General features: G+C 45.9%; 1 protein-coding gene across 1 annotated transcript in view; it reads right to left on the reverse strand.

The window, feature by feature from the left end:
- The window catches only part of EXOC6B (exocyst complex component 6B), a 319,935-nt gene that overhangs the window by 158,677 nt on the left and 134,676 nt on the right, over positions 1 to 26,582 (reverse strand). Inside the window, exons 9-17 of the mRNA XM_075855644.1 lie at positions 22,555 to 22,638; positions 22,178 to 22,224; positions 17,743 to 17,863; positions 16,117 to 16,188; positions 15,908 to 16,005; positions 14,925 to 15,030; positions 14,506 to 14,615; positions 9,201 to 9,312; positions 4,758 to 4,892 (exon numbers count right to left, since the gene is read on the reverse strand). Of these exons, the coding sequence (XP_075711759.1) occupies positions 4,758 to 4,892; positions 9,201 to 9,312; positions 14,506 to 14,615; positions 14,925 to 15,030; positions 15,908 to 16,005; positions 16,117 to 16,188; positions 17,743 to 17,863; positions 22,178 to 22,224; positions 22,555 to 22,638 (885 nt within the window). The remainder of the gene's footprint in view (positions 1 to 4,757; positions 4,893 to 9,200; positions 9,313 to 14,505; positions 14,616 to 14,924; positions 15,031 to 15,907; positions 16,006 to 16,116; positions 16,189 to 17,742; positions 17,864 to 22,177; positions 22,225 to 22,554; positions 22,639 to 26,582) is intronic.

The raw sequence follows: 26,582 nt of genomic DNA on the forward strand, positions 1-26,582 counted from the left end.
CCTGACATCAGGATATACATCCACTAGAGACCAGGGATATACACACCGGACATCAGGATATACATCCACTAGAGACCAGGGATATAAACACCGGACATCAGGATATACATCCACTAGAGACCAGGGATATAAACACCAGACATCAGGATATACATCCACTAGAGACCAGGGATATACACACCGGACATCAGGATATACATCCACTAGAGACCAGGGATATAAACACCGGACATCAGGATATACATCCACTAGAGACCAGGGATATAAACACCGGACATCAGGATATACATCCACTAGAGACCAGCGATATACACACCGGACATCAGGATATACATCCACTAGAGACCAGGGATATAAACACCGGACATCAGGATATACATCCACTAGAGACCAGGGATATACACACCGGACATCAGGATATACATCCACTAGAGACCAGGGATATAAACACCTGACATCAGGATATACATCCACTAGAGACCAGGGATATACACACCGGACATCAGGATATACATCCACTAGAGACCAGGGATATAAACACCGGACATCAGGATATACATCCACTAGAGACCAGGGATATAAACACCAGACATCAGGATATACATCCACTAGAGACCAGGGATATACACACCGGACATCAGGATATACATCCACTAGAGACCAGGGATATAAACACCGGACATCAGGATATACATCCACTAGAGACCAGGGATATAAACACCGGACATCAGGATATACATCCACTAGAGACCAGCGATATACACACCGGACATCAGGATATACATCCACTAGAGACCAGGGATATAAACACCGGACATCAGGATATACATCCACTAGAGACCAGGGATATAAACACCGGACATCAGGATATACATCCACTAGAGACCAGGGATATAAATACCGGACATCAGGATATAAATCCACTAGAGACCAGGGATATACACACCGGACATCAGGATATACATCCACTAGAGACCAGGGATATACACACCGGACATCAGGATATACATCCACTAGAGACCAGGGATATAAACACCGGACATCAGGATATACATCCACTAGAGACCAGGGATATACACACCGGACATCAAGATATATATCCACTAGAGACCAGGGATATAAACACCGGACATCAGGATATACATCCACTAGAGACCAGGGATATAAATACCGGACATCAGGATATAAATCCACTAGAGACCAGGGATATACACACCGGACATCAGGATATACATCCACTAGAGACCAGGGATATACACACCGGACATCAGGATATACATCCACTAGAGACCAGGGATATAAACACCGGACATCAGGATATACATCCACTAGAGACCAGGGATATAAACACCGGACATCAAGATATATATCCACTAGAGACCAGGGATATAAACACCGGACATCAGGATATACATCCACTAGAGACCAGGGATATAAACACCGGACATCAGGATATACATCCACCGGACATCAGGATATACATCCACTAGAGACCAGGGATATAAACACCAGACATCAGGATATACATCCACTAGAGACCAGGGATATAAACACCTGACATCAGGATATACATCCACTAGAGACCAGGGATATAAACACCGGACATCAGGATATACATCCACTGGAGACCAGGGATATAAACACCGGACATCAGGATATACATCCACTAGAGACCAGGGATATAAACACCGGACATCAGGATATACATCCACCGGACATCAGGATATACATCCACTAGAGACCAGGGATATAAACACCGGAGATCAGGATATACATCCACTAGAGACCAGGGATATACACACCGGACATCAGGATATACATCCACTAGAGACCAGGGATATAAACACCGGACATCAGGATATACATCCACTAGAGACCAGGGATATAAACACCGGACATCAGGATATACATCCACTAGAGACCAGGGATATAAACACCGGACATCAGGATATACATCCACTAGAGACCAGGGATATACACACCGGACATCAGGATATACATCCACTAGAGACCAGGGATATAAACACCGGACATCAGGATATACATCCACTAGAGACCAGGGATATAAACACCGGACATCAAGATATATATCCACTAGAGACCAGGGATATAAACACCGGACATCAGGATATACATCCACTAGAGACCAGGGATATAAACACCGGACATCAGGATATACATCCACCGGACATCAGGATATACATCCACTAGAGACCAGGGATATAAACACCAGACATCAGGATATACATCCACTAGAGACCAGGGATATAAACACCTGACATCAGGATATACATCCACTAGAGACCAGGGATATAAACACCGGACATCAGGATATACATCCACTGGAGACCAGGGATATAAACACCGGACATCAGGATATACATCCACTAGAGACCAGGGATATAAACACCGGACATCAGGATATACATCCACCGGACATCAGGATATACATCCACTAGAGACCAGGGATATAAACACCGGAGATCAGGATATACATCCACTAGAGACCAGGGATATACACACCGGACATCAGGATATACATCCACTAGAGACCAGGGATATAAACACCGGACATCAGGATATACATCCACTAGAGACCAGGGATATAAACACCGGACATCAGGATATACATCCACTAGAGACCAGGGATATAAACACCTGACATCAGGATATACATCCACTAGAGACCAGGGATATACACACCGGACATCAGGATATACATCCACTAGAGACCAGGGATATAAACACCAGACATCAGGATATACATCCACTAGAGACCAGGGATATAAACACCAGACATCAGGATATACATCCACTAGAGACCAGGGATATACACACCGGACATCAGGATATACATCCACTAGAGACCAGGGATATAAACACCGGACATCAGGATATACATCCACTAGAGACCAGGGATATAAACACCGGACATCAGGATATACATCCACTAGAGACCAGCGATATACACACCGGACATCAGGATATACATCCACTAGAGACCAGGGATATAAACACCGGACATCAGGATATACATCCACTAGAGACCAGGGATATACACACCGGACATCAGGATATACATCCACTAGAGACCAGGGATATAAACACCTGACATCAGGATATACATCCACTAGAGACCAGGGATATACACACCGGACATCAGGATATACATCCACTAGAGACCAGGGATATAAACACCGGACATCAGGATATACATCCACTAGAGACCAGGGATATAAACACCAGACATCAGGATATACATCCACTAGAGACCAGGGATATACACACCGGACATCAGGATATACATCCACTAGAGACCAGGGATATAAACACCGGACATCAGGATATACATCCACTAGAGACCAGGGATATAAACACCGGACATCAGGATATATATCCACTAGAGACCAGGGATATAAACACCGGACATCAGGATATACATCCACTAGAGACCAGCGATATACACACCGGACATCAGGATATACATCCACTAGAGACCAGGGATATAAACACCGGACATCAGGATATACATCCACTAGAGACCAGGGATATAAACACCGGACATCAGGATATACATCCACTAGAGACCAGGGATATAAATACCGGACATCAGGATATAAATCCACTAGAGACCAGGGATATACACACCGGACATCAGGATATACATCCACTAGAGACCAGGGATATACACACCGGACATCAGGATATACATCCACTAGAGACCAGGGATATAAACACCGGACATCAGGATATACATCCACTAGAGACCAGGGATATACACACCGGACATCAAGATATATATCCACTAGAGACCAGGGATATAAACACCGGACATCAGGATATACATCCACTAGAGACCAGGGATATAAATACCGGACATCAGGATATAAATCCACTAGAGACCAGGGATATACACACCGGACATCAGGATATACATCCACTAGAGACCAGGGATATACACACCGGACATCAGGATATACATCCACTAGAGACCAGGGATATAAACACCGGACATCAGGATATACATCCACTAGAGACCAGGGATATAAACACCGGACATCAAGATATATATCCACTAGAGACCAGGGATATAAACACCGGACATCAGGATATACATCCACTAGAGACCAGGGATATAAACACCGGACATCAGGATATACATCCACCGGACATCAGGATATACATCCACTAGAGAGCAGGGATATAAACACCGGACATCAGGATGTACATCCACTAGAGACCAGGGATATAAACACCGGACATCAGGATATACATCCACTAGAGACCAGGGATATAAACACCAGACATCAGGATATACATCCACTAGAGACCAGGGATATAAACACCTGACATCAGGATATACATCCACTAGAGACCAGGGATATAAACACCGGACATCAGGATGTACATCCACTAGAGACCAGGGATATAAACACCGGACATCAGGATATACATCCACTAGAGACCAGGGATATACACACCGGACATCAGGATATACATCCACTAGAGACCAGGGATATACACACCGGACATCAGGATATACATCCACTAGAGACAAGGGATATAAACACCAGACATCAGGATGTACATCCACTAGATACCAGGGACATCATTATTAGGGATACTGGAGACAGGGTCATTATGGTTAGAGGAGGAAATACAATGACTGTTCTGTTCACTGCTCCTGGGTTATTAGACACGTCCACAGTCCTATAAATGTGACGTCGCAGCAGTCGGCCATGAGCGCCGGTCCTCACCTTAAACGTAGTCAGACCGTATAACTTGGTGGTGTGGACGGTGTCAGGGAGGACGTTGGTGATATTGGTGATGAACTCCTCCAGGTACTTGCAGGAGATCTCCAGGTGACTGGTATTGATGATTATCTGTACGAGCTGTAGAAATAAAGACAGTGTCTGCTCAGACTGTGTACAAGGGGTTAATAGCTCCAGGAATGGTCAGATAATAACAACCGTGCTCCACCTCCGGCCATACGACCGCTACGTTACACAGTGTAATCATCCTCTAATGAAGTCCTGCATCTGTTGTATCGATTTCCGGTTTGAATTTGTTAACAATTTAAAGATCTCTGCTAACTGCCAGTGAATGGAATCATTCTTGTTTAAACTCAGAGATTGGAAAGCCTTTCTGGCCTAGTCGTTACAATGTATCAGTGCAGGTAATGCTTTTAGTGTGTAGGCTCACAGAGGATTGTCTAGACTGGATACAATTGTAACCACACCTCAGCTGTGAGTATTAGGCCTTGTTCACACAGTACAGATTTGAACTAGTCTATAAAACCAAAACCAGGAACGCAACCAAAAAAGAAGATGATGTATATAAAGTTAGGCCTTAAAAAGTCTGTTCTTCTGGAAACAATTATAGTTTTGACTTACAAAACTAATGCAAAATCTGCAGCGTGGGAAGCCTTAGCCCTGTTCACACGGAGTTTCTTTGCAGGCAGAAAATTCTGCCTGTAAAAATCATGTCCCGTTTTTTTTTAAAGTGGTTTTGCACCTATATTGTTGCTGCATTTCTTTCCCTCTTTCTTCACCAGGCAAAGGAAAAAACCGCAAGTGTTTTTTGCCATAAAATGCGTCACAAACCACAGCGGCCACTCGCGGCGTCTCTTTCCGTCCATAATTGATTTCAATGGGGTTTTTGAGGCGGAAAACGCCTCAAGATAAGGCATGTCCCTTCTTTTTCCCGCGAGTGATTTTTCCGCTCGTGGGGAAAAAAAAAAACACCTCCACCTCCCATTGAAATTAATGGGAGGAAATTTCGGACACTTTTTACCACGGTTTCTGCGGCAAAAAAAACCAAAAAAACAACTCTGTGAACAGGCCCTTAGAGTCAATGCACACGATGCGTATTACGTGCGGTTTTGCTGTGCATATTTGTGTAATACAGTACCAGCATAGTCCATGAGATTCCATGTAATCTCAAGTCCACACTGCGGTATTTTTCGGGACGTAAATTAACCCGCGGTGCATATTTTCAAAACCGCGGCATGTCAGTTTAGTCCACGATTCCGCATGAGAATTCTATCCCCGTAGATCTACAGAAATACGCGGCAAAACCTGCAGCATGAAAACGCTGCGATTTACTAAGCAAAACGTAAAAACCGCACCAAAAACAGTAGAAAAAAAAACAAAAAAACACACCTTCAGGCGCGTTTTTTTCCTGTGAATTTCTTGCGGTTTCACTGCGATGCTTCTGCAGCAAAATACGCAACGTGTGCATGTCGCTTTAGGGTACCCAGACATTTCGTGGATTTGTTGCGGATTTTCTGCAGCGCGTCCGCAGCTTTGCCGCCGCATTTTAACCGCTAAATCCACACGTGTTATGCGCATTTTGCTACGGATTTCACCCCTTCTACCCGTAATTACGGGTGATTTTTCGGTCGTGTGCATGGGGCCTTACAGAAATCATTATCACATCCTCGTTATCGGAGAGTCGGCGCGGTACAAAACCTGAAGCTCCGCCCCTAATGTATAAGACTGCCGGCAGCGATCAGTGTACGGCGGGTGCAGCTCCGGGGTGAATGACGGGGACGTTGTCACGTTATACCAACCAGCAATGTGCCCACTAACACCACACACGGACGAGAGCGCACAAGACCAGGCTAAAAGCCTAGACAGCACGCGTGACAGCCCACTCCGACCTCTCCACCATGATTTACATACCTACACCACAAAGAGAACCGTGCCAGCAACGACTCCTGCAGCACTTCTGGATTTATCATCACACTCTATATACAATATAAGCAGGACATAAGCTGCTGTACATCGTAATTATAATGATTACTCCAGTCACATCCAGAGCTGCATTCATAATCCTGCCGGCTGAGAATTAGTTAGCACTGAGCTTACAGACACATCCCAACACAGCTCAGCTCCCATAATGCACTGCGCTCTGGTACGGGGCGCTGTACGAGGAATTTCGTCCCCCAAATCAATCTATTGTACCGTGCCTGGTGTATACACCACATCTCCCAAAAAAAACTGCACAGCAGAGCGGGCTCCGTGTATACAACAAACTAGCAGGAGGGAGGAAGGATATGTGAAGTCTTGTAACCTAGTAGCTAACAAAGCAGCAGAATTGTGAATGCAGCTTTGGGTGTGGCTGGAGTAGAACACAAAACCTATAGTATTTGTACTCAACGTTGATAATGGAGCTGACAACAATACAGAAGGGAAAGTTAAGCCATAAATCATGAGAAGTGATCGCTGGGAGTCTGGAGGATGCCGGGTGCGAGCTCTGAGGATTGTCATGTGATCGACTTCATTCTCAGTGTCGCCCGCTGCCTCGTCTCGTGTAATTACCCATCGTATTGTTCCTGCGCCCTTTCATGGGAAGAGCTGCCTAACCGGCTACGTGGATGACATGCGGCAGAGAAAACACAGCCGGTGTCTGTATATGTAACGCATTTCGCAGCTGCTGCCGAGCGTTCAACCAGCGCACGCTCCTCAATGCCGGACCGGGGTGTGTAGGCGGCCGTCTGCCCGCAGAGTAAACAGTTGGCGCGCACGCAGACCTCACATGACGGCTTTTATAATGGGGTTTTGTCTGCGGGATCTGGAGGGGGGGGTTCTCCAATGACGGGGCAAGAATCGGCTCATATCACATGTCCACTACCCAGTGTGCACTGCGGCAGATTTATTTAGACTGGTGGATCTGCGGTCACTGGTATTATTAGGGTGGCGGGCACCATGATAAGCAGCGGGTGCAACTATGTTTGGGCAATATGGTCCTGGCAGGAGATACTGGTCGCACATGCAGCGATTGCCGACATACACGCGACCTTGGCTCAGGCTCATCGTAGAGTATTATAGTTTAACCCCTTAGTGACCCCAAATACGCTTTTTCACGGAGGTCACTAAGGAGCCTTAAGCTAGGCCGCCGCCTTTTCACGGCAGCCTCGTCTAAGTCCTGCACGGGTGTCCCGCAGGCTGGAGCGGGTGCTGGGCTGTCGGATGACTTACTTTGATCTTGGCCGTTTAACCCCTTAAATGCTGTGGTCAATAGCGACCGCAGCGTTTAAGTAGTTTACAGAGGGGGCTGCCTCTCTCACTCATCGGCGGCCTGAAAATGCAATCGCTGGTCTCCGATGGGGTGTCATGGCAGCCGGGGGCCTAACAAAGGCCCTCAGGCCTGCCCTGGCTATATGCCTGTTCGGTATATAGCCAGGGCAGAGGCACGTCCTAATAGATTGCCTGTCAGTTTTACACTATACTAAGTATACCAAAGCAATATATCTGCGAACTAAAGATCAAAAAAATATGTAATAAATGTTAAATAAAAATGATTAATAAAGAATAAAAAAAAAAAAATTTTTTCTATTAAAAGGTGGTTTTATTTTGTGACATTTAAAAAAAAAAAAAAAAAACACAGTTAACATGTCATTTAAACCACATGGTGAACGCCGTAAAAATAAAAACCGCAAAGAAACGATGGCAAAATTGCTATTTTTTTCTATTGCCCCCCCGAAAAAGTAACAAAAGTGAATCAATAAATCCCATAAACCCCCAAAAAACTACGTCTCGTCCTGCAAAAAACAAGCCCTCATATCACTACATTGATGGAAAAATAAAAAGTTACGCCTCCTGGAAAGACGAGGCAAAAACAAATAATTTTAGTTCAAAAGTGTTTTTATTGTGCAAAACTCGTAAAACATAAAAAACCTCCACACATGTGATATCGCCGTAATCGTACCGACCCATAGAATTAGGGTAACGTGTTATTTACGCTGAACTATGAACAGCGTAAATTATAACGCATAGAACAATGGCAGAACTGCTGTGGTTTTTTCTATCCCCCCCCCCCCAAAAAAAAGTTAATAAAAGTTGATCAAAAAAGGATATGTACCCCCAAAATGGTGCCATTAAAAAATACAACTAATCACGCAAAAAAAAAAGTCCTTATACAGCCATGTCTATGAAAAAATAAAAAGAAAGTTATAGCTCTTTAATGTAACAATGGAAAAACAAAAACAATTGCTTGGTCATTCAGGCCTACAATAGGCCGGTCACTAAGGGGTTAAAGGAACAAGACGACGTCTCCGGGAACATCGGAAAGAGACAAGTCGCTGCAATGAGCGAGAAAGACCTGGCGGAAAGCTGCAGATTCAGTAGAGCTGAGGAGCCGGGGACCCCCCGGAGAAGAGGGGTCCCGGCACATAAGCGGGGGACGGTCCCTCTTACCTCGGTGAGCCCCGCGTTCTTCCTCTTGATGATGTTCTGCAGGCAGTTGCTCAGGGTGCGGGTCAGCAGGAGGTTTGTGGACTTTCTGATCATGTCGTCCACTTCAGTGGAGCTGAAATAACAGGAGAGACTCAGGATGGGGGTACACGGGGTATACAGGGGTGCATATACATATATAACAGCGTATTCCGCATCATGAGGTGACCGGATCCCCCCGGATCACGAGCGGAGGCTGCCGTATTGTGATCTACGAGGCGGCGAGAGCAGAATAAGACTGAAGACCAAGGTCAACGGAACATCCTATTTCTTCTCATTTTCTTCATTCGCAAAAAAAAAAAAAGATACAATTGACATCAGAGCGCCCAGTGGTCAACTCGCAAGGTTTTAAAACTAGCCAGGCTCGCAGAGCTGCAGGACTCGTTACAGTGCACCACATCTCTCAATTGTAACGAGTTCTGCCTTTGTGTTAAGATAAGGACACGGTTTCAGCCTCTAAGTGTTTGCATTCACTGCCAGCAAGCAGAGGACTTGAAAATGGTGAGGAATTAAAATACAAAGTATATCAGAAAGTTGCAGAGCTTTTTATTATACATTTCCAGTAAACCTTCTATAAAACGCTGCCAAACGGGAGGATTATAGCAAACTGATAAAAAGAGAGGAGTGAGGAGAAGGAAGAGGAGGAGGATGATGAGGAGGAGGAGGAGGAGGAGGAGAACCCCGTGGCTCCCCGCCACACATCCGCGGCTCCCCGCCACACATGATCTCCAGACTGATGGGTACCACGGGCGAGATGTCGGGGGCAGGGAGGACGGCCTGCAGATAATACAGACACGTCACATCATGTTGGGCCCCTGACACGCGTGGCATCGGAGTTCGGGGGGTCTCTGCTGACTGTTACATTCTCTGTCAGCAGCCACCTGTAGGGTCAGGAGGATGAGCGGCGTTACCTCCGGAGGGGAGAGGTGGAGGCTCCAAAGTGTCAATATCACAAAGGAAGCCCAAAGGTCAGCGACCTCCTCCCTTCTAGTGCCCTGTCTAGTGGAGATTAGTGAGCCTGGACATGCCCTCCACTCCCCCCCCCCCCACCCCCGCATACCTGCACACCAGGGAAACAAGCCGACGCCAGATCACAGAGAACAACGCCAAGCCATGAGATCAAATCCTCTCCTGCCTGGTCATTATATATTACTGGGAACCTCTCCACCTGGTCATTATATAATATTACTGGGCACCTCTCCACCTGGTCATTATATAATATTACTGGGCACCTCTCCACCTGGTCATTATATAATATTACTGGGAACCTCTCCACCTGGTCATTATATAATATTACTGGGCACCGCTCCACCTGGTCATTATATAATATTACTGGGCACCTCTCCACCTGGTCATTATATAATATTACTGGGCACCTCTCCACCTGGTCATTATATAATATTACTGGGCACCTCTCCACCTGGTCATTATATAATATTACTGGGCACCCCCCCACCTGGTCATTATATAATATTACTGGGCACCTCTCCACCTGGTCATTATATAATATTACTGGGCACCTCTCCACCTGGTCATTATATAATATTACTGGGCACCTCTCCACCTGGTCATTATATAATATTACTGGGCACCTCTCCACCTGGTCATTATATAATATTACTGGGCACCTCTCCACCTGGTCATTATATATTACTGGGCACCCCCCCACCTGGTCATTATATAATATTACTGGGCACCTCTCCACCTGGTCATTATATAATATTACTGGGCACCTCTCCACCTGGTCATTATATAATATTACTGGGCACCTCTCCACCTGGTCATTATATAATATTACTGGGCACCTCTCCACCTGGTCATTATATAATATTACTGGGCACCTCTCCACCTGGTCATTATATAATATTACTGGGCACCTCCCCACCTGGTCATTATATAATATTACTGGGCACCTCCCGACCTGGTCATTATATAATATTACTGGGCACCTCTCCACCTGGTCATTATATAATATTACTGGGCACCTCTCCACCTGGTCATTATATAATATTACTGGGCACCTCTCCACCTGGTCATTATATAATATTACTGGGCACCTCTCCACCTGGTCATTATATAATATTACTGGGCACCTCTCCACCTGGTCATTATATAATATTACTGGGCACCTCTCCACCTGGTCATTATATAATATTACTGGGCACCTCTCCACCTGGTCATTATATAATATTACTGGGCACCTCTCCACCTGGTCATTATATAATATTACTGGGCACCTCTCCACCTGGTCATTATATAATATTACTGGGCACCTCTCCACCTGGTCATTATATAATATTACTGGGCACCTCTCCACCTGGTCATTATATAATATTACTGGGCACCTCTCCACCTGGTCATTATATAATATTACTGGGCACCTCTCCACCTGGTCATTATATAATATTACTGGGCACCTCTCCACCTGGTCATTATATAATATTACTGGGCACCTCTCCACCTGGTCATTATATAATATTACTGGGCACCTCTCCACCTGGTCATTATATAATATTACTGGGCACCTCTCCACCTGGTCATTATATAATATTACTGGGCACCTCTCCACCTGGTCATTATATAATATTACTGGGCACCTCTCCACCTGGTCATTATATAATATTACTGGGCACCTCTCCACCTGGTCATTATATAATATTACTGGGCACCTCTCCACCTGGTCATTATATAATATTACTGGGCACCTCTCCACCTGGTCATTATATAATATTACTGGGCACCTCCCCACCTGGTCATTATATAATATTACTGGGCACCTCTCCACCTGGTCATTATATAATATTACTGGGCACCTCTCCACCTGGTCATTATATAATATTACTGGGCACCTCCCCACCTGGTCATTATATAATATTACTGGGCACCTCTCCACCTGGTCATTATATAATATTACTGGGCACCTCTCCACCTGGTCATTATATAATATTACTGGGCACCTCTCCACCTGGTCATTATATAATATTACTGGGCACCTCACCACCTGGTCATTATATAATATTACTGGGCACCTCACCACCTGGTCATTATATAATATTACTGGGCACCGCTCCACCTGGTCATTATATAATATTACTGGGCACCGCTCCACCTGGTCATTATATAATATTACTGGGCACCTGTCTCCACCTGGTCATTATATAATATTACTGGGCACCTCTCCATCTGGTCATTATATAATATTACTGGGCACCTCTCCACCTGGTCATTATATAATATTACTGGGCACCTCTCCACCTGGTCATTATATAATATTACTGGGCACCTCTCCACCTGGTCATTATATAATATTACTGGGCACCTCTCCACCGGGTCATTATATAATATTACTGGGCACCTCCCCACCCGGTCATTATATAATATTACTGGGCACCGCTCCACCCGGTCATTATATAATATTACTGGGCACCGCTCCACCCGGTCATTATATAATATTACTGGGCACCTCCCCACCCGGTCATTATATAATATTACTGGGCACCGCTCCACCCGGTCATTATATAATATTACTGGGCACCGCTCCACCTGGTCATTATATAATATTACTGGGCACCGCTCCACCTGGTCATTATATAATATTACTGGGCACCGCTCCACCTGGTCATTATATAATATTACTGGGCACCGCTCCACCTGGTCATTATATAATATTACTGGGCACCGCTCCACCTGGTCATTATATAATATTACTGGGCACCTCTCCACCTGGTCATTATATAATATTACTGGGCACCTCTCCACCTGGTCATTATATAATATTACTGGGCACCTCTCCACCTGGTCATTATATAATATTACTGGGCACCTCTCCACCTGGTCATTATATAATATTACTGGGCACCTCACCACCTGGTCATTATATAATATTACTGGGCACCGCTCCACCTGATCATTATATAATATTACTGGGCACCTCCCCACCTGGTCATTATATATTACTGGGCACCTCTCCACCTGGTCATTATATAATATTACTGGGCACCTCTCCACCTGGTCATTATATAATATTACTGGGCACCTCTCCACCTGGTCATTATATAATATTACTGGGCACCTCTCCACCTGGTCATTATATAATATTACTGGGCACCTCTCCACCTGGTCATTATATAATATTACTGGGCACCTCCCCACCCGGTCATTATATAATATTACTGGGCACCTCTCCACCTGGTCATTATATAATATTCCTGGGCACCTCTCCACCTGGTCATTATATAATATTACTGGGCACCGCTCCACCTGGTCATTATATAATATTACTGGGCACCTCTCCACCTGGTCATTATATAATATTACTGGGCACCTCTCCACCTGGTCATTATATAATATTACTGGGCACCTCCCCACCTGGTCATTATATAATATTACTGGGCACCTCCCCACCTGGTCATTATATATTACTGGGCACCCCCCCACCTGGTCATTATATAATATTACTGGGCACCTCTACACCTGGTCATTATATATTACTGGGCACCCCCCCACCTGGTCATTATATAATATTACTGGGCACCTCTCCACCTGGTCATTATATAATATTACTGGGCACCTCCCCACCTGGTCATTATATAATATTACTGGGCACCTCCCCACCTGGTCATTATATAATATTACTGGGCACCTCTCCACCTGGTCATTATATAATATTACTGGGCACCTCTCCACCTGGTCATTATATAATATTACTGGGCACCTCTCCACCTGGTCATTATATAATATTACTGGGCACCTCTCCACCTGGTCATTATATAATATTACTGGGCACCTCTCCACCTGGTCATTATATAATATTACTGGGCACCTCTACACCTGGTCATTATATATTACTGGGCACCCCCCCACCTGGTCATTATATAATATTACTGGGCACCTCTCCACCTGGTCATTATATAATATTACTGGGCACCCCCCCACCTGGTCATTATATAATATTACTGGGCACCTCTCCACCTGGTCATTATATAATATTACTGGGCACCTCTCCACCTGGTCATTATATAATATTACTGGGCACCTCTCCACCTGGTCATTATATAATATTACTGGGCACCTCTCCACCTGGTCATTATATAATATTACTGGGCACCTCTCCACCTGGTCATTATATAATATTACTGGGCACCTCCCCACCTGTTCCGGTCTGGGGAATATATAATAGGGAATCCTGCAGCACACAGATTGTAAGCTCTTCAGTTCACAGCTCTCTACTTGATGCGTCTCAATCATTTACATTCTTTTATTTCTTTACCTTAGATGTAAATCTTCAGAGAATTTCAGGCAGGCGTAGATAAACTCCTTAATCTGACCGTAGATCTTGGGTACAAATTCAGAAAAGGGGAATTTTTTGGGAAACTGTTGCTGCAAACAAGAGACAGAGAGAGAAGACATTATGACCGTCCACAAAATACGACAGAACCGGACGCGCGGGCAGTGTGTATAAAAGCCAAAAACGTCAATCCTCCGAGCCGCCTCCGCCGCGCGCCATACAACACCACACACAGGAGCTGCCTTGGTTGGATTTGAATAGAGGGCCCCATTGCTGCCAGTTTTTACATTGCCCCTCGCCAGTGTCATGGCCGCCTGTGGTACTGTGCCGGCCGGTCCCGTCTCAGGCCGCAGGAGTGCTGTGTACATAGTGGGATGTTTCCTCGAATATCTCAGCTCTACCTTCTCTAACTCCGGGTCCTGGAAGGGGAACTGGCTGATGATCTTCTTGTAAGCCGTCTCATCGCTCACTGGGATTGGACTGTAATTATCTGCATCCAGGATACTCCTACAAGACAAAAAAAAAAGATCCTTATTTAGGACAAGGACAAGTCAGAGGCCGCGCCGGGTCTTATACCGGGGGACCCATTGTCATAAAATACTATAGAGATGACTCCCTATCATATGGGAACCGGAGAGGCGATCAGCTGATTGCCACAGGTCCGGCATTCGACAACCCCGGCAATCTGGATGATTTTGCTGGGGGAAGCCATGGCAAGCTGCAGGGAAAATGTGGCGTTACACGGCGGCCATTGATAATGGACATGGATCAATGTAGTAAATATACGGATCGAACGTGCCGATCTTACAGAGCAGCTCTCCATAGAGGGGGTCCTCAGGACGACGTCCATACTCCCCAATAGGACATACTGACAGGGGTTTTCCGCCTTTAGAAACGCTGCCAATTTTGGCGTTAAGGACGCAGGGACATTTTTATTTTGCCTCGCCGCCTTCCGACAGCCATAACTTTTTTATTTTCCCATTTACATAAAATAAGTCCTCCTGTATCGAAGTGGGACCATTTGGGGACATATCTTAGCATTCAATGTGTATTTTTTTTTTATTTGAATAAAAATTTTTGGGGGGATTTTGACATTTTTTTTGCATAAATAACAGGTTTACCGGATTCCGCGGGTCGTTACATTGATGGGGAGACCAAAAATGAACCTTTTTTTTTTAAACATTTTATTACTTTTATTTTTAGGTAAGTGGCAGATATCGGATTTCCAATCACTCGTTGCCACAGAGTCCTGCTATCAATCGCAGCCATACTCCCACAGGCACAGCTTTTGTACATTTGCGCCGCTGGTTCTGATCCGCCTGGTACCAAGGGGTTAATGTACGATGATGGATCTCTGTGTGTTTTGGTCACAGGATTCATTTACCTGAAGACCCCAGCCCACTTCTTCAGTAAGATCTCGCTGTACTGATCTCGGACTTCCAGCAACATGTCAAAGAGCTGGTTCACTGGGAAGCCGTAGCCCTGGATGTGATAATAAGGAAGATATGGGGAGCAAATAAGGATCAGAAGAACCCACAAAACATCGGGGAGCAATGGTGAAGGGTGAGAAGCGCACAGAGAGCGCGATCTTACCTGTAGTGTGTCCGCAAAATGCACAATGAGGTTCTTCAGATCCAACACCAGGTTCGGATCGGAGCAGTACGACTACAGGACAAAGGAGACATCAACATATCAACAGGTCAGGATCGGATTGTGCCAGTGGTCAGTATATAGAGGAATATAGAGTATACTCATGTGCCTGCCCCCCCCCCCCCACGCTGATTGACACCTTCCCACCTATTACTGCGCATAGGCAGAATAATGTCAATCAGCGGCTGGAGGGCGGGGGACTGAATATAAGAATATACTTGTACTAGCGGTGCCGGCCGCACGCCACTAACGTAACTTCTAGACGGACCATAACGACTTAACATTAACTAATAAGAGACAACACGAAGAAATGAACAATTGTCTCACTTCTTTCCGTTGCCCTAAGACAGGGACATAAATATATTTCCGATACGCTTTAAAATAAATTAGGAAGTCCAATATGGTCCATGGAGTTCTAACAGAGGGAAAGGGAAAACCTAGAAGTCTAGAGCTAGCAGGCGGGCCACCTAAGAGATCTAGAGCCAGCAGGGAGGTCACCTAAGAGATCTAGAGCCAGCAGGGAGGCCACCTAAGAGATCTAGAGCCAGCAGGGAGGCCACCTAAGAGATCTAGAGCCAGCAGGGAGGCCACCTAAGAGGTCTAGAGCCAGCAGGGAGGTCACCCAAGAGGTCTAGAGCCAGCAGGGAGGTCACCTAAGAGGTAAAGAGCCAGGAGGCGGGCCAACTGAGAGGTCTAGAGCCAGCAGGCGGGCCAACTGAGAGGTCTAGAGCCAGCAGGCGGGCCAACTGAGAGGTCTAGAGCCAGCAGGCGGGCCAACTGAGAGGTCTAGAGCCAGCAGGCGGGCCAATTGAGAGGTCTAGAGCCAGCAGGCGGGCCACCTAAGAGATCTAGAGCCAGCAGGGAGGTCACCTAAGAGATCTAGAGTCAGCAGAGAGGTCACCTAAGAGGTCTAGAGCCAGCAGGCGGGCCACCTAAGAGGTCTAGAGCCGGCAGGGAGGTCACCTAAGAGGTCTAGAGCCAGCAGGGAGGTCACCTAAGAGGTAAAGAGCCAGCAGGCGGGCCAACTGAGAGGTCTAGAGCCAGGAGGCGGGCCAACTGAGAGGTCTAGAGCCAGGAGGCGGGCCAACTGAGAGGTCTAGAGCCAGGAGGCGGGCCAACTGAGAGGTCTAGAGCCAGGAGGCGGGCCAACTGAGAGGTACGCTGTGTTATTAGCGAAATGGCACAAAAAAATAAATCACACCTTTTCGCTAATAAAGATAAAGGTCGGCTGCACTGCTGAGGGGAGCGCTCCCTCCTCACCTGTGACGGACAGCGGCAGTATATATATATATATATGCAGAGGGCTCCCTTTATGAATGCAGACGACTAATAACTACGTGTCCGCTTTATTCTTTGTTAGGCTCGATTAGCTGAAAGGCACAGTATTTTTTGTTCTGTTTGGGATTATGGTACAGCGGACCTTACATATTAAGGCGACAGAGCCATTTCAATAGGACCATTACTTTTTGCGAACAGTAAAATTTGAGCCGACCATTAATAAGCATCGAGCTTTATTATCCTCTTATACCAAGTACAAACCTAGACAAGAAATACAATGAGGAAGATTACCGAGCGAGTCCTCAGAGCTGCCATGGTCTTCGACAGCGCTAATTCCCACAACTCATCGATGTAAGCCTGATTCACCAGACCGACCGTCGTGTGCAGGATGTGATCCTCAACCATGAAAAACCTACAATATCCAAAACAGAAACGTGAATGATCAGCAAGTGTTCAGACCTCCCCTAGAGCAAGGTCAGACAGCGGCACTGCACATAGGACACCTGGGTAAGACTGAAAAGTACATGGATGTTGACATTCACTGACAACAAGCAGGGATCTTGAAAATGGTGAGGAATTAAAACACAAAGTATATTATACTTTCAAGTTCTGTTGAAACTACCTATTATATCACGGACGAGGAAGCCTGAAGCAGCAGGCAGGTTGTAGGATCGCAGGATTGTGGGATCGCAGTGTTGTAGGATTGTGGGATCGCAGTGTTGTAGGATTGTGGGATCGCAGTGTTGTAGGATTGTAGGCAGGTTGTAGGATCGCAGTGTTGTAGGATTGTAGGCAGGTTGTAGGATCGCAGTGTTGTAGGATTGTAGGCAGGTTGTAGGATCGCAGTGTTGTGGGATTGTAGGCAGGTTGTAGGATCGCAGTGTTGTGGGATTGTAGGCAGGTTGTAGGATCGCAGTGTTGTAGGAAGGTTGAAGGATCGCAGTGTTGTGGGATTGAAGGAAGGTTGTAGGATCGCAGTGTTGTGGGATTGTAGGATCGCAGTGTTGTAGGAATGTAGGCAGGTTGTGGGATCGCAGTGTTGTAGGATTGTAGGCAGGTTGTGGGATCGCAGTGTTGTAGGAAGGTTGAAGGATCGCAGTGTTGTGGGATTGTAGGATCGCAGTGTTGTAGGAATGTAGGCAGGTTGTGGGATCGCAGTGTTGTAGGAAGGTTGAAGGATCGCAGTGTTGTGGGATTGAAGGAAGGTTGTAGGATCGCAGTGTTGTGGGATTGTAGGATCGCAGTGTTGTAGGAATGTAGGCAGGTTGTGGGATCGCAGTGTTGTAGGATTGTAGGCAGGTTGTGGGATCGCAGTGTTGTAGGATTGTAGGCAGGTTGTAGGATCGCAGTGTTGTAGGATTGTAGGCAGGTTGTAGGATCGCAGTGTTGTAGGATTGTAGGCAGGTTGTAGGATCGCAGTGTTGTAGGATTGTAGGCAGGTTGTGGGATCGCAGTGTTGTAGGATTGTAGGCAGGTTGTAGGATCGCAGTGGTGTAGGATTGTAGGCAGGTTGTGGGATCGCAGTGTTGTAGGATTGTAGGCAGGTTGTAGGATCGCAGTGTTGTAGGATTGTAGGCAGGTTGTGGGATCGCAGTGTTGTAGGATTGTAGGCAGGTTGTAGGATCGCAATGTTGTAGGATTGTAGGCAGGTTGTAGGATTGTAGGCAGGTTGTAGTATCGCAGTGTTGTAGGATTAAAGGAAGGTTGTAGGATCGCAGTGTTGTGGGATTGTAGGATCGCAGTGTTGTAGGATTGAAGGCAGGTTGTAGGAACGCAGTGTTGTAGGATTGTAGGCAGGTTGTGGGATCGCAGTGATGTAGGATTGTAGGCAGGTTGTGGGATCGCAGCGTTGTAGGATTGTAGGCAGGTTGTAGGATTGTAGGCAGGTTGTAGGATCGCAGTGTTGTAGGATTGTAGGATCGCAGTGTTGTAGGATTGAAGGCAGGTTGTGGGATCGCAGTGTTGTAGGATTGTAGGCAGGTTGTAGGATCGCAGTGTTGTAGGATTGTAGGCAGGTTGTAGGATCGCAGTGTTGTAGGATTGTAGGCAGGTTGTAGGATCGCAGTGTTGTAGGATTGTAGGCAGGTTGTAGGATCGCAGTGTTGTAGGATTGTAGGCAGGTTGTGGGATCGCAGCGTTGTAGGATTGTAGGCAGGTTGTGGGATCGCAGTGTTGTAGGATTGTAGGCAGGTTGTGGGATCGCAGTGATGTAGGATTGTAGGCAGGTTGTGGGATCGCAGTGTTGTAGGATTGTAGGCAGGTTGTGGGATCGCAGTGTTGTAGGATTGTAGGCAGGTTGTGGGATCGCAGTGTTGTAGGATTGTAGGCAGGTTGTGGGATCGCAGTGTTGTAGGATTGTAGGCAGGTTGTAGGATCGCAGTGTTGTAGGATTAAAGGAAGGTTGTAGGATCGCAGTGTTGTGGGATTGTAGGCAGGTTGTAGGATTGTAGGCAGGTTGTAGGAACGCAGTGTTGTAGGATTGTAGGCAGGTTGTGGGATCGCAGTGATGTAGGATTGTAGGCAGGTTGTGGGATCGCAGTGATGTAGGACCGTAGGCAGATTGTGGGATCGCAGTGTTGTAGGATTGTAGGCAGGTTGTGGTATCGCAGGATTGTAGGCAGGTTGTAGGATCGCAGTGTTGTAGGATTGTAGGCAGGTTGTAGGATCGCAGTGTTGTAGGATTGTAGGCAGGTTGTAGGATCGCAGTGTTGTAGGATTGTAGACAGGTTGTGGGATCGCAGTGTTGTAGGATTGTAGACAGGTTGTGGGATCGCAGTGTTGTAGGACTGTAGGCAGATTGTGGGATCGCAGTGTTGTAGGACAGTAGGCAGGTTGTGGTATCGCAGTATTGTAGGCAGGTTGTAGGATCGCAGTGTTGTAGGTTTGTAGGCAGGTTGTAGGATAGCGGGTAGGTTGTAGGATTGCAGTGTTGTAGGATCGCAGTGTTGTAGGATTGTAGGCAGGTTGTAGGATCACAGTGTTGTAGGTAGGTTGTAGGATCACAGGCAGGTTGTAGGATCGCAGTGTTGTAGGATTGTAGGCAGGTTGTAGGATCGCAGTGTTGTAGGATTGTAGGCAGGTTGTGGCATCGCAGTGTTGTAGGATTGTAGGCATGTTGTGGGATCGCAGTGTTGTAGGATTGTAGGCAGGTTGTAGGATTGTAGGCAGGTTGTAGGATTGTAGGCAGGTAGTGGGATCGCAGTGTTGTAGGATTGTATGCAGGTTGTGGGATCGCAGTGTTGTAGGATTGTAGGCAGGTTGTGGGATCGCAGTGTTGTAGGATTGTAGGCAGGTTGTAGGAACGCAGGGTTGTAGGATTGTAGGCAGGTTGTGGGATCGCAGTGTTGTAGGATTGTAGGCAGGTAGTGGGATCGCAGTGTTGTAGGATTGTAGGCAGGTTGTGGGATCGCAGTGTTGTAGAATTGTAGGCAGGTTGTGGGATCGCAGTGTTGTAGGACTGTAGGCAGATTGTGGGATCGCAGTGTTGTAGGACTGTAGGCAGGTTGTGTGGTATCGCAGTATTGTAGGCAGGTTGTAGGATCGCAGTGTTGTAGGTTTGTAGGCAGGTTGTAGGATAGCAGGCAGGTTGTAGGATTGCAGTGTTGTAGGATCGCAGTGTTGTAGGATTGTAGGCAGGTTGTAGGATCACAGTGTTGTAGGTTGTAGGATCACAGGCAGGTTGTAGGATCGCAGTGTTGTAGGATTGTAGGCAGGTTGTGGGATCGCAGTGTTGTAGGCAGGTTGTGGGATCGCAGTGTTGTAGGATTGTAGGCAGGTTGTAGGATCGCAGTGTTGTAGGATTGTAGGCAGGTTGTGGGATCGCAGTATTGTAGGCAGGTTGTAGGATCGCAGGCAGGTTGTGGGATCGCAGTGTTGTAGGATTGTAGGCAGGTTGTGGGATCGCAGTGTTGTAGGATTGTAGGCAGGTTGTGGGATCGCAGTGTTGTAGGAAGGTTGTGGGATCGCAGTGTTGTAGGATTGTAGGCAGGTTGTAGGATCGAAGTGTTGTAGGATTGTAGGCAGGTTGTGGGATCGCAGTGTTGTAGGAATGTAGGCAGGTTGTAGGATCGCAGTGTTGTAGGATTGTAGGCAGGTTGTGGGATCGCAGTGTTGTAGGAAGGTTGTGGGATCGCAGTGTTGTAGGATTGTAGGCAGGTTGTAGGATCGAAGTGTTGTAGGATTGTAGGCAGGTTGTGGGATCGCAGTGTTGTAGGAATGTAGGCAGGTTGTAGGATTGCAGTGTTGTAGGATTGTAGGCAGGTAGTGGGATAGCAGTGTTGTAGGATTGTAGGCAGGTTGTGGGATCGCAGTGTTGTAGGATTGTAGGCAGGTTGTAGGATCGCAGTGTTGTAGGATTTTAGGCAGGTTGTAGGATCGCAGTGTTGTAGGATTGTAGGCAGGTTGTAGGATCGCAGTGGTGTAGGATTGTAGGCAGGTTGTAGGATCGCAGTGTTGTAGGATTGTAGGCAGGTTGTAGGATCGCAGTGTTGCAGGATTGTAGGCAGGTTGTGGGATCGCAGTGTTGTAGGATCGCAGTGTTGTAGGATTGTAGGCAGGTTGTAGGATCGCAGTGGATGTGCAGAGTTGCAGCCTGAGGATCGCTCGCACAGACCGCACACACTAGGCGCAGCTTCATCCGGGGATGTGGGTGTGAATACAGACACTGCAGGACGCTGTACGCTCTCCACACACAATGATACCTGTGGGGTAGAGGACATTCACTTACCCTACTATCTGGTGGAAGTATTTCCTGTATCCGTCCAGAGTCTCATGCTGTAACAGAAAAGTTTACAGAGTCAGTGAGGATGAATGCAGGTCCAGGTATCAACGTACTCAATGTCACACAAGGTAACGTGAACATGCGCTCATTCACTACACGTGACGTCAAGAGGCCACTGGTGGGGCTATACAGTACGACCAGTCATCAGGTAGACAATATACCCCCTGCTCCAAAAACACAGTAGTCAGAGGGTAAATCCATCACCAGGACACCAGATATGAGGCACAGAAGACCTCAGGATACAAGACCGTTTTGCAGGGGGCGTCACGGAGCTTGGTGGAGCTCCCCATAAACCGACCAGGGACAGCCATTGGGAAACTTACCATGTTAGATGGTGGCTGTAGCACCAGTCGTGCCTGCTTTCTCCTCTGCTTCCTGTAGTAGTTCTCAAAGACCTCCCGAGAACCCTAAAATGAGAAGAAAACATCATGAAAAGGAGCTGGAGCACATATCCCAAAGATGATCAGAAACAAAGGAAAATGGGCACCATTAAAAGTAGCTATAGAAACAAAAATGATATCCATCTATAAAAAAAACATTTTACACTCTATATAGATATAATTTTATACGTAGATTCTGTCACTTTATAACTACATCACTGATCACTGAGTTATATCCTGTGTTATACTCCAGAGCTGCACTCACTATTCTGCTTGTGGAGTCACTGTGTACATACATTACATTACTTATCCTGTACTGATCCTGAGTTATATCCTGTATTATACTCCAGAGCTGCACTCACTATTCTGCTGGTGGAGTCACTGTGTACATACATTACATTACTTATCCTGTACTTATCCTGAGTTACATCCTGTATTATACTCCAGAGCTGCACTCACTATTCTGCTGGTGGAGTCACTGTGTACATACATTACATTACTTATCCTGTACTGATCCTGAGTTACATCCTGTATTATACTCCAGAGCTGCACTCACTATTCTGCTGGTGGAGTCACTGTGTACATACATTACATCACTGATCCTGAGTTATATCCTGTATTATACTCCAGAGCTGCACTCACTATTCTGCTGGTGGAGTCACTGTGTACATACATTACATTACTTATCTTGTACTGATCCTGAGTTACATCCTGTATTATAGTCCAGAGCTGCACTCATTATTCTGCTGGTGGAGTCACTGTGTACATACATTACATTACTTATCCTGTGCTGATCCTGAGTTACATCCTGTATTATACTCCAGAGCTGCACTCACTATTCTGCTGGTGGAGTCACTGTGTACATACATAACTTATCCTGTACTGATCCTGAGTTACATCCTGTATTATACTCCAGACCTGCACTCACTATTCTGCTGGTGGAGTCACTGTGTACATACATTACTTATCCTGTACTGATCCTGAGTTACATCCTGTATTATACTCCAGAGCTGCACTCACTATTCTGCTGGTGGAGTCACTGTGTACATACATTACATTACTTATCCTGTACTGATCCTGAGTTACATCCTGTATTATACTCCAGAGCTGCACTCACTATTCTGCTGGTGGAGTCACTGTGTACATACATTACATTACTTATCCTGTACTGATCCTGAGTTACATCCTCTATTATACTCCAGAGATGCACTAACTATTCTGCTGGTGGAGTCACTGTGTACATACATTACTTATCTTGTACTGATCCTGAGTTACATCCTGTATTATAGTCCAGAGCTGCACTCATTATTCTGCTGGTGGAGTCACTGTGTACATACATTACTTATCCTGTACTGATCCTGAGTTACATGCTGTATTATACTCCAGACCTGCACTCACTATTCTGCTGGTGGAGTCACTGTGTACATACATTACTTATCCTGTACTGATCCTGAGTTACATCCTGTATTATACTCCAGAGCTGCACTCACTATTCTGCTGGTGGAGTCACTGTGTACATACATTACATTACTTATCCTGTACTGATCCTGAGTTACATCCTGTATTATACTCCAGAGCTGCACTCACTATTCTGCTGGTGGAGTCACTGTGTACATACATTACATCACTGATCCTGAGTTACATCCTGTATTATAGTCCAGAGCTGCACTCATTATTCTGCTGGTGGAGTCACTGTGTACATACATTACATTACTTATCCTGTGCTGATCCTGAGTTACATCCTGTATTATACTCCAGAGCTGCACTCACTATTCTGCTGGTGGAGTCACTGTGTACATACATTACATTACTTATCCTGTACTGATCCTGAGTTACATCCTGTATTATACTCCAGAGCTGCACTAACTATTCTGCTGGTGGAGTCACTGTGTACATACATTACATTACTTATCTTGTACTGATCCTGAGTTACATCCTGTATTATAGTCCAGAGCTGCACTCATTATTCTGCTGGTGGAGTCACTGTGTACATACATTACTTATCCTGTACTGATCCTGAGTTACATGCTGTATTATACTCCAGACCTGCACTCACTATTCTGCTGGTGGAGTCACTGTGTACATACATTACTTATCCTGTACTGATCCTGAGTTACATCCTGTATTATACTCCAGAGCTGCACTCACTATTCTGCTGGTGGAGTCACTGTGTACATACATTACATTACTTATCCTGTACTGATCCTGAGTTACATCCTGTATTATACTCCAGAGCTGCACTCACTATTCTGCTGGTGGAGTCACTGTGTACATACATTACATCACTGATCCTGAGTTACATCCTGTATTATAGTCCAGAGCTGCACTCATTATTCTGCTGGTGGAGTCACTGTGTACATACATTACATTACTTATCCTGTGCTGATCCTGAGTTACATCCTGTATTATACTCCAGAGCTGCACTCACTATTCTGCTGGTGGAGTCACTGTGTACATACATTACATTACTTATCCTGTACTGATCCTGAGTTACATCCTGTATTATACTCCAGAGCTGCACTAACTATTCTGCTGGTGGAGTCACTGTGTACATACATTACATTACTTATCTTGTACTGATCCTGAGTTACATCCTGTATTATAGTCCAGAGCTGCACTCATTATTCTGCTGGTGGAGTCACTGTGTACATACATTACATTACTTATCCTGTACTGACCCCGAGTTACATCCTGTATTATACTCCAGAGCTGCACTCACTATTCTGCTGGTGGAGTCACTGTGTACATACATTACATTACTTATCCTGCACTGATCCTGAGTTATATCCTTTATTATACTCCAGAGCTGCACTCACTATTCTGCTGGTGGGGTCACTGTGTACATACATTACTTATCCTGTACTGATCCTGAGTTACATCCTGTATTATACTCCAGAGCTGCACTAACTATTCTGCTGGTGGAGTCACTGTGTACATACATTACATTACTTATCTTGTACTGATCCTGAGTTACATCCTGTATTATAGTCCAGAGCTGCACTCATTATTCTGCTGGTGGAGTCACTGTGTACATACATTACATTACTTATCCTGTACTGACCCCGAGTTACATCCTGTATTATACTCCAGAGCTGCACTCACTATTCTGCTGGTGGAGTCACTGTGTACATACATTACATTACTTATCCTGTACTGATCCTGAGTTACAGCCTGTATTATACTGCAGAGCTGAATTCACAATTCTGCAGGCTTCAGAGCTATGTTGTAGAAACTAACTACATTATGGAAAATTAAGTAAGCTGTTAAGGATGTGTTTATTAAGAAGTTGTCTGACTGTTTCCATCAACAAGCAGAAGAATTGTAAATGCAGCTCTGAAGTATAAAACTTACAAGTGGCCATGACCATGGCCAAAAAAAAACCAAACATACAGACTTGCAGTTTTATGATGCGTCAGTGTATCAGTACTGACGTCAGTGCAGATATATAAGCAAGAATCTGCAGTGTCAAACTTTATTACAAGTGTAAAACTATTAAAAAGGCGGAATGCTGAAAGGAGCTGCAGGAGATACACAGGGGTTAAGGATCCTCCAGGCTCAAATGCAGAGAACATATCCAACCATAACCCTCTCCAGAGACTGGGGGCATGTAACAGAAGCCCCTGCTCCTCGGGCTGCTCCAGGGTCAGGGGGTCAGCAAGTACTTAGTAGGACATCATAACAAGTTGACTCGGTGGCCTCAGGGGACCAGGAACAGTAGCCGTCCCATTAGCAGGTAGCAGCCAGCGGTGATCACAGTCCCTGGACCGTACTAATGGTTTTCTCCTGTGTCCTTATCACTGCACATTGTATCTGAGCCAGACGTTGCCCCTATGATCTCACAGTATGTTTATAGAGATCTACCAGCAGCGGGGCCATGAGATGGGCAGATACAGCTCTGCAGGGTTAATAATGACATCTGTCACCCCGGGATCAGTGAGGGGCTGAAAACGAGAGCAGCTCAGCCGTGCCAT

This window comes from Rhinoderma darwinii, chromosome 1, assembly GCF_050947455.1.
Source record: "Rhinoderma darwinii isolate aRhiDar2 chromosome 1, aRhiDar2.hap1, whole genome shotgun sequence".
NCBI lineage: Eukaryota > Metazoa > Chordata > Amphibia > Anura > Rhinodermatidae > Rhinoderma > Rhinoderma darwinii.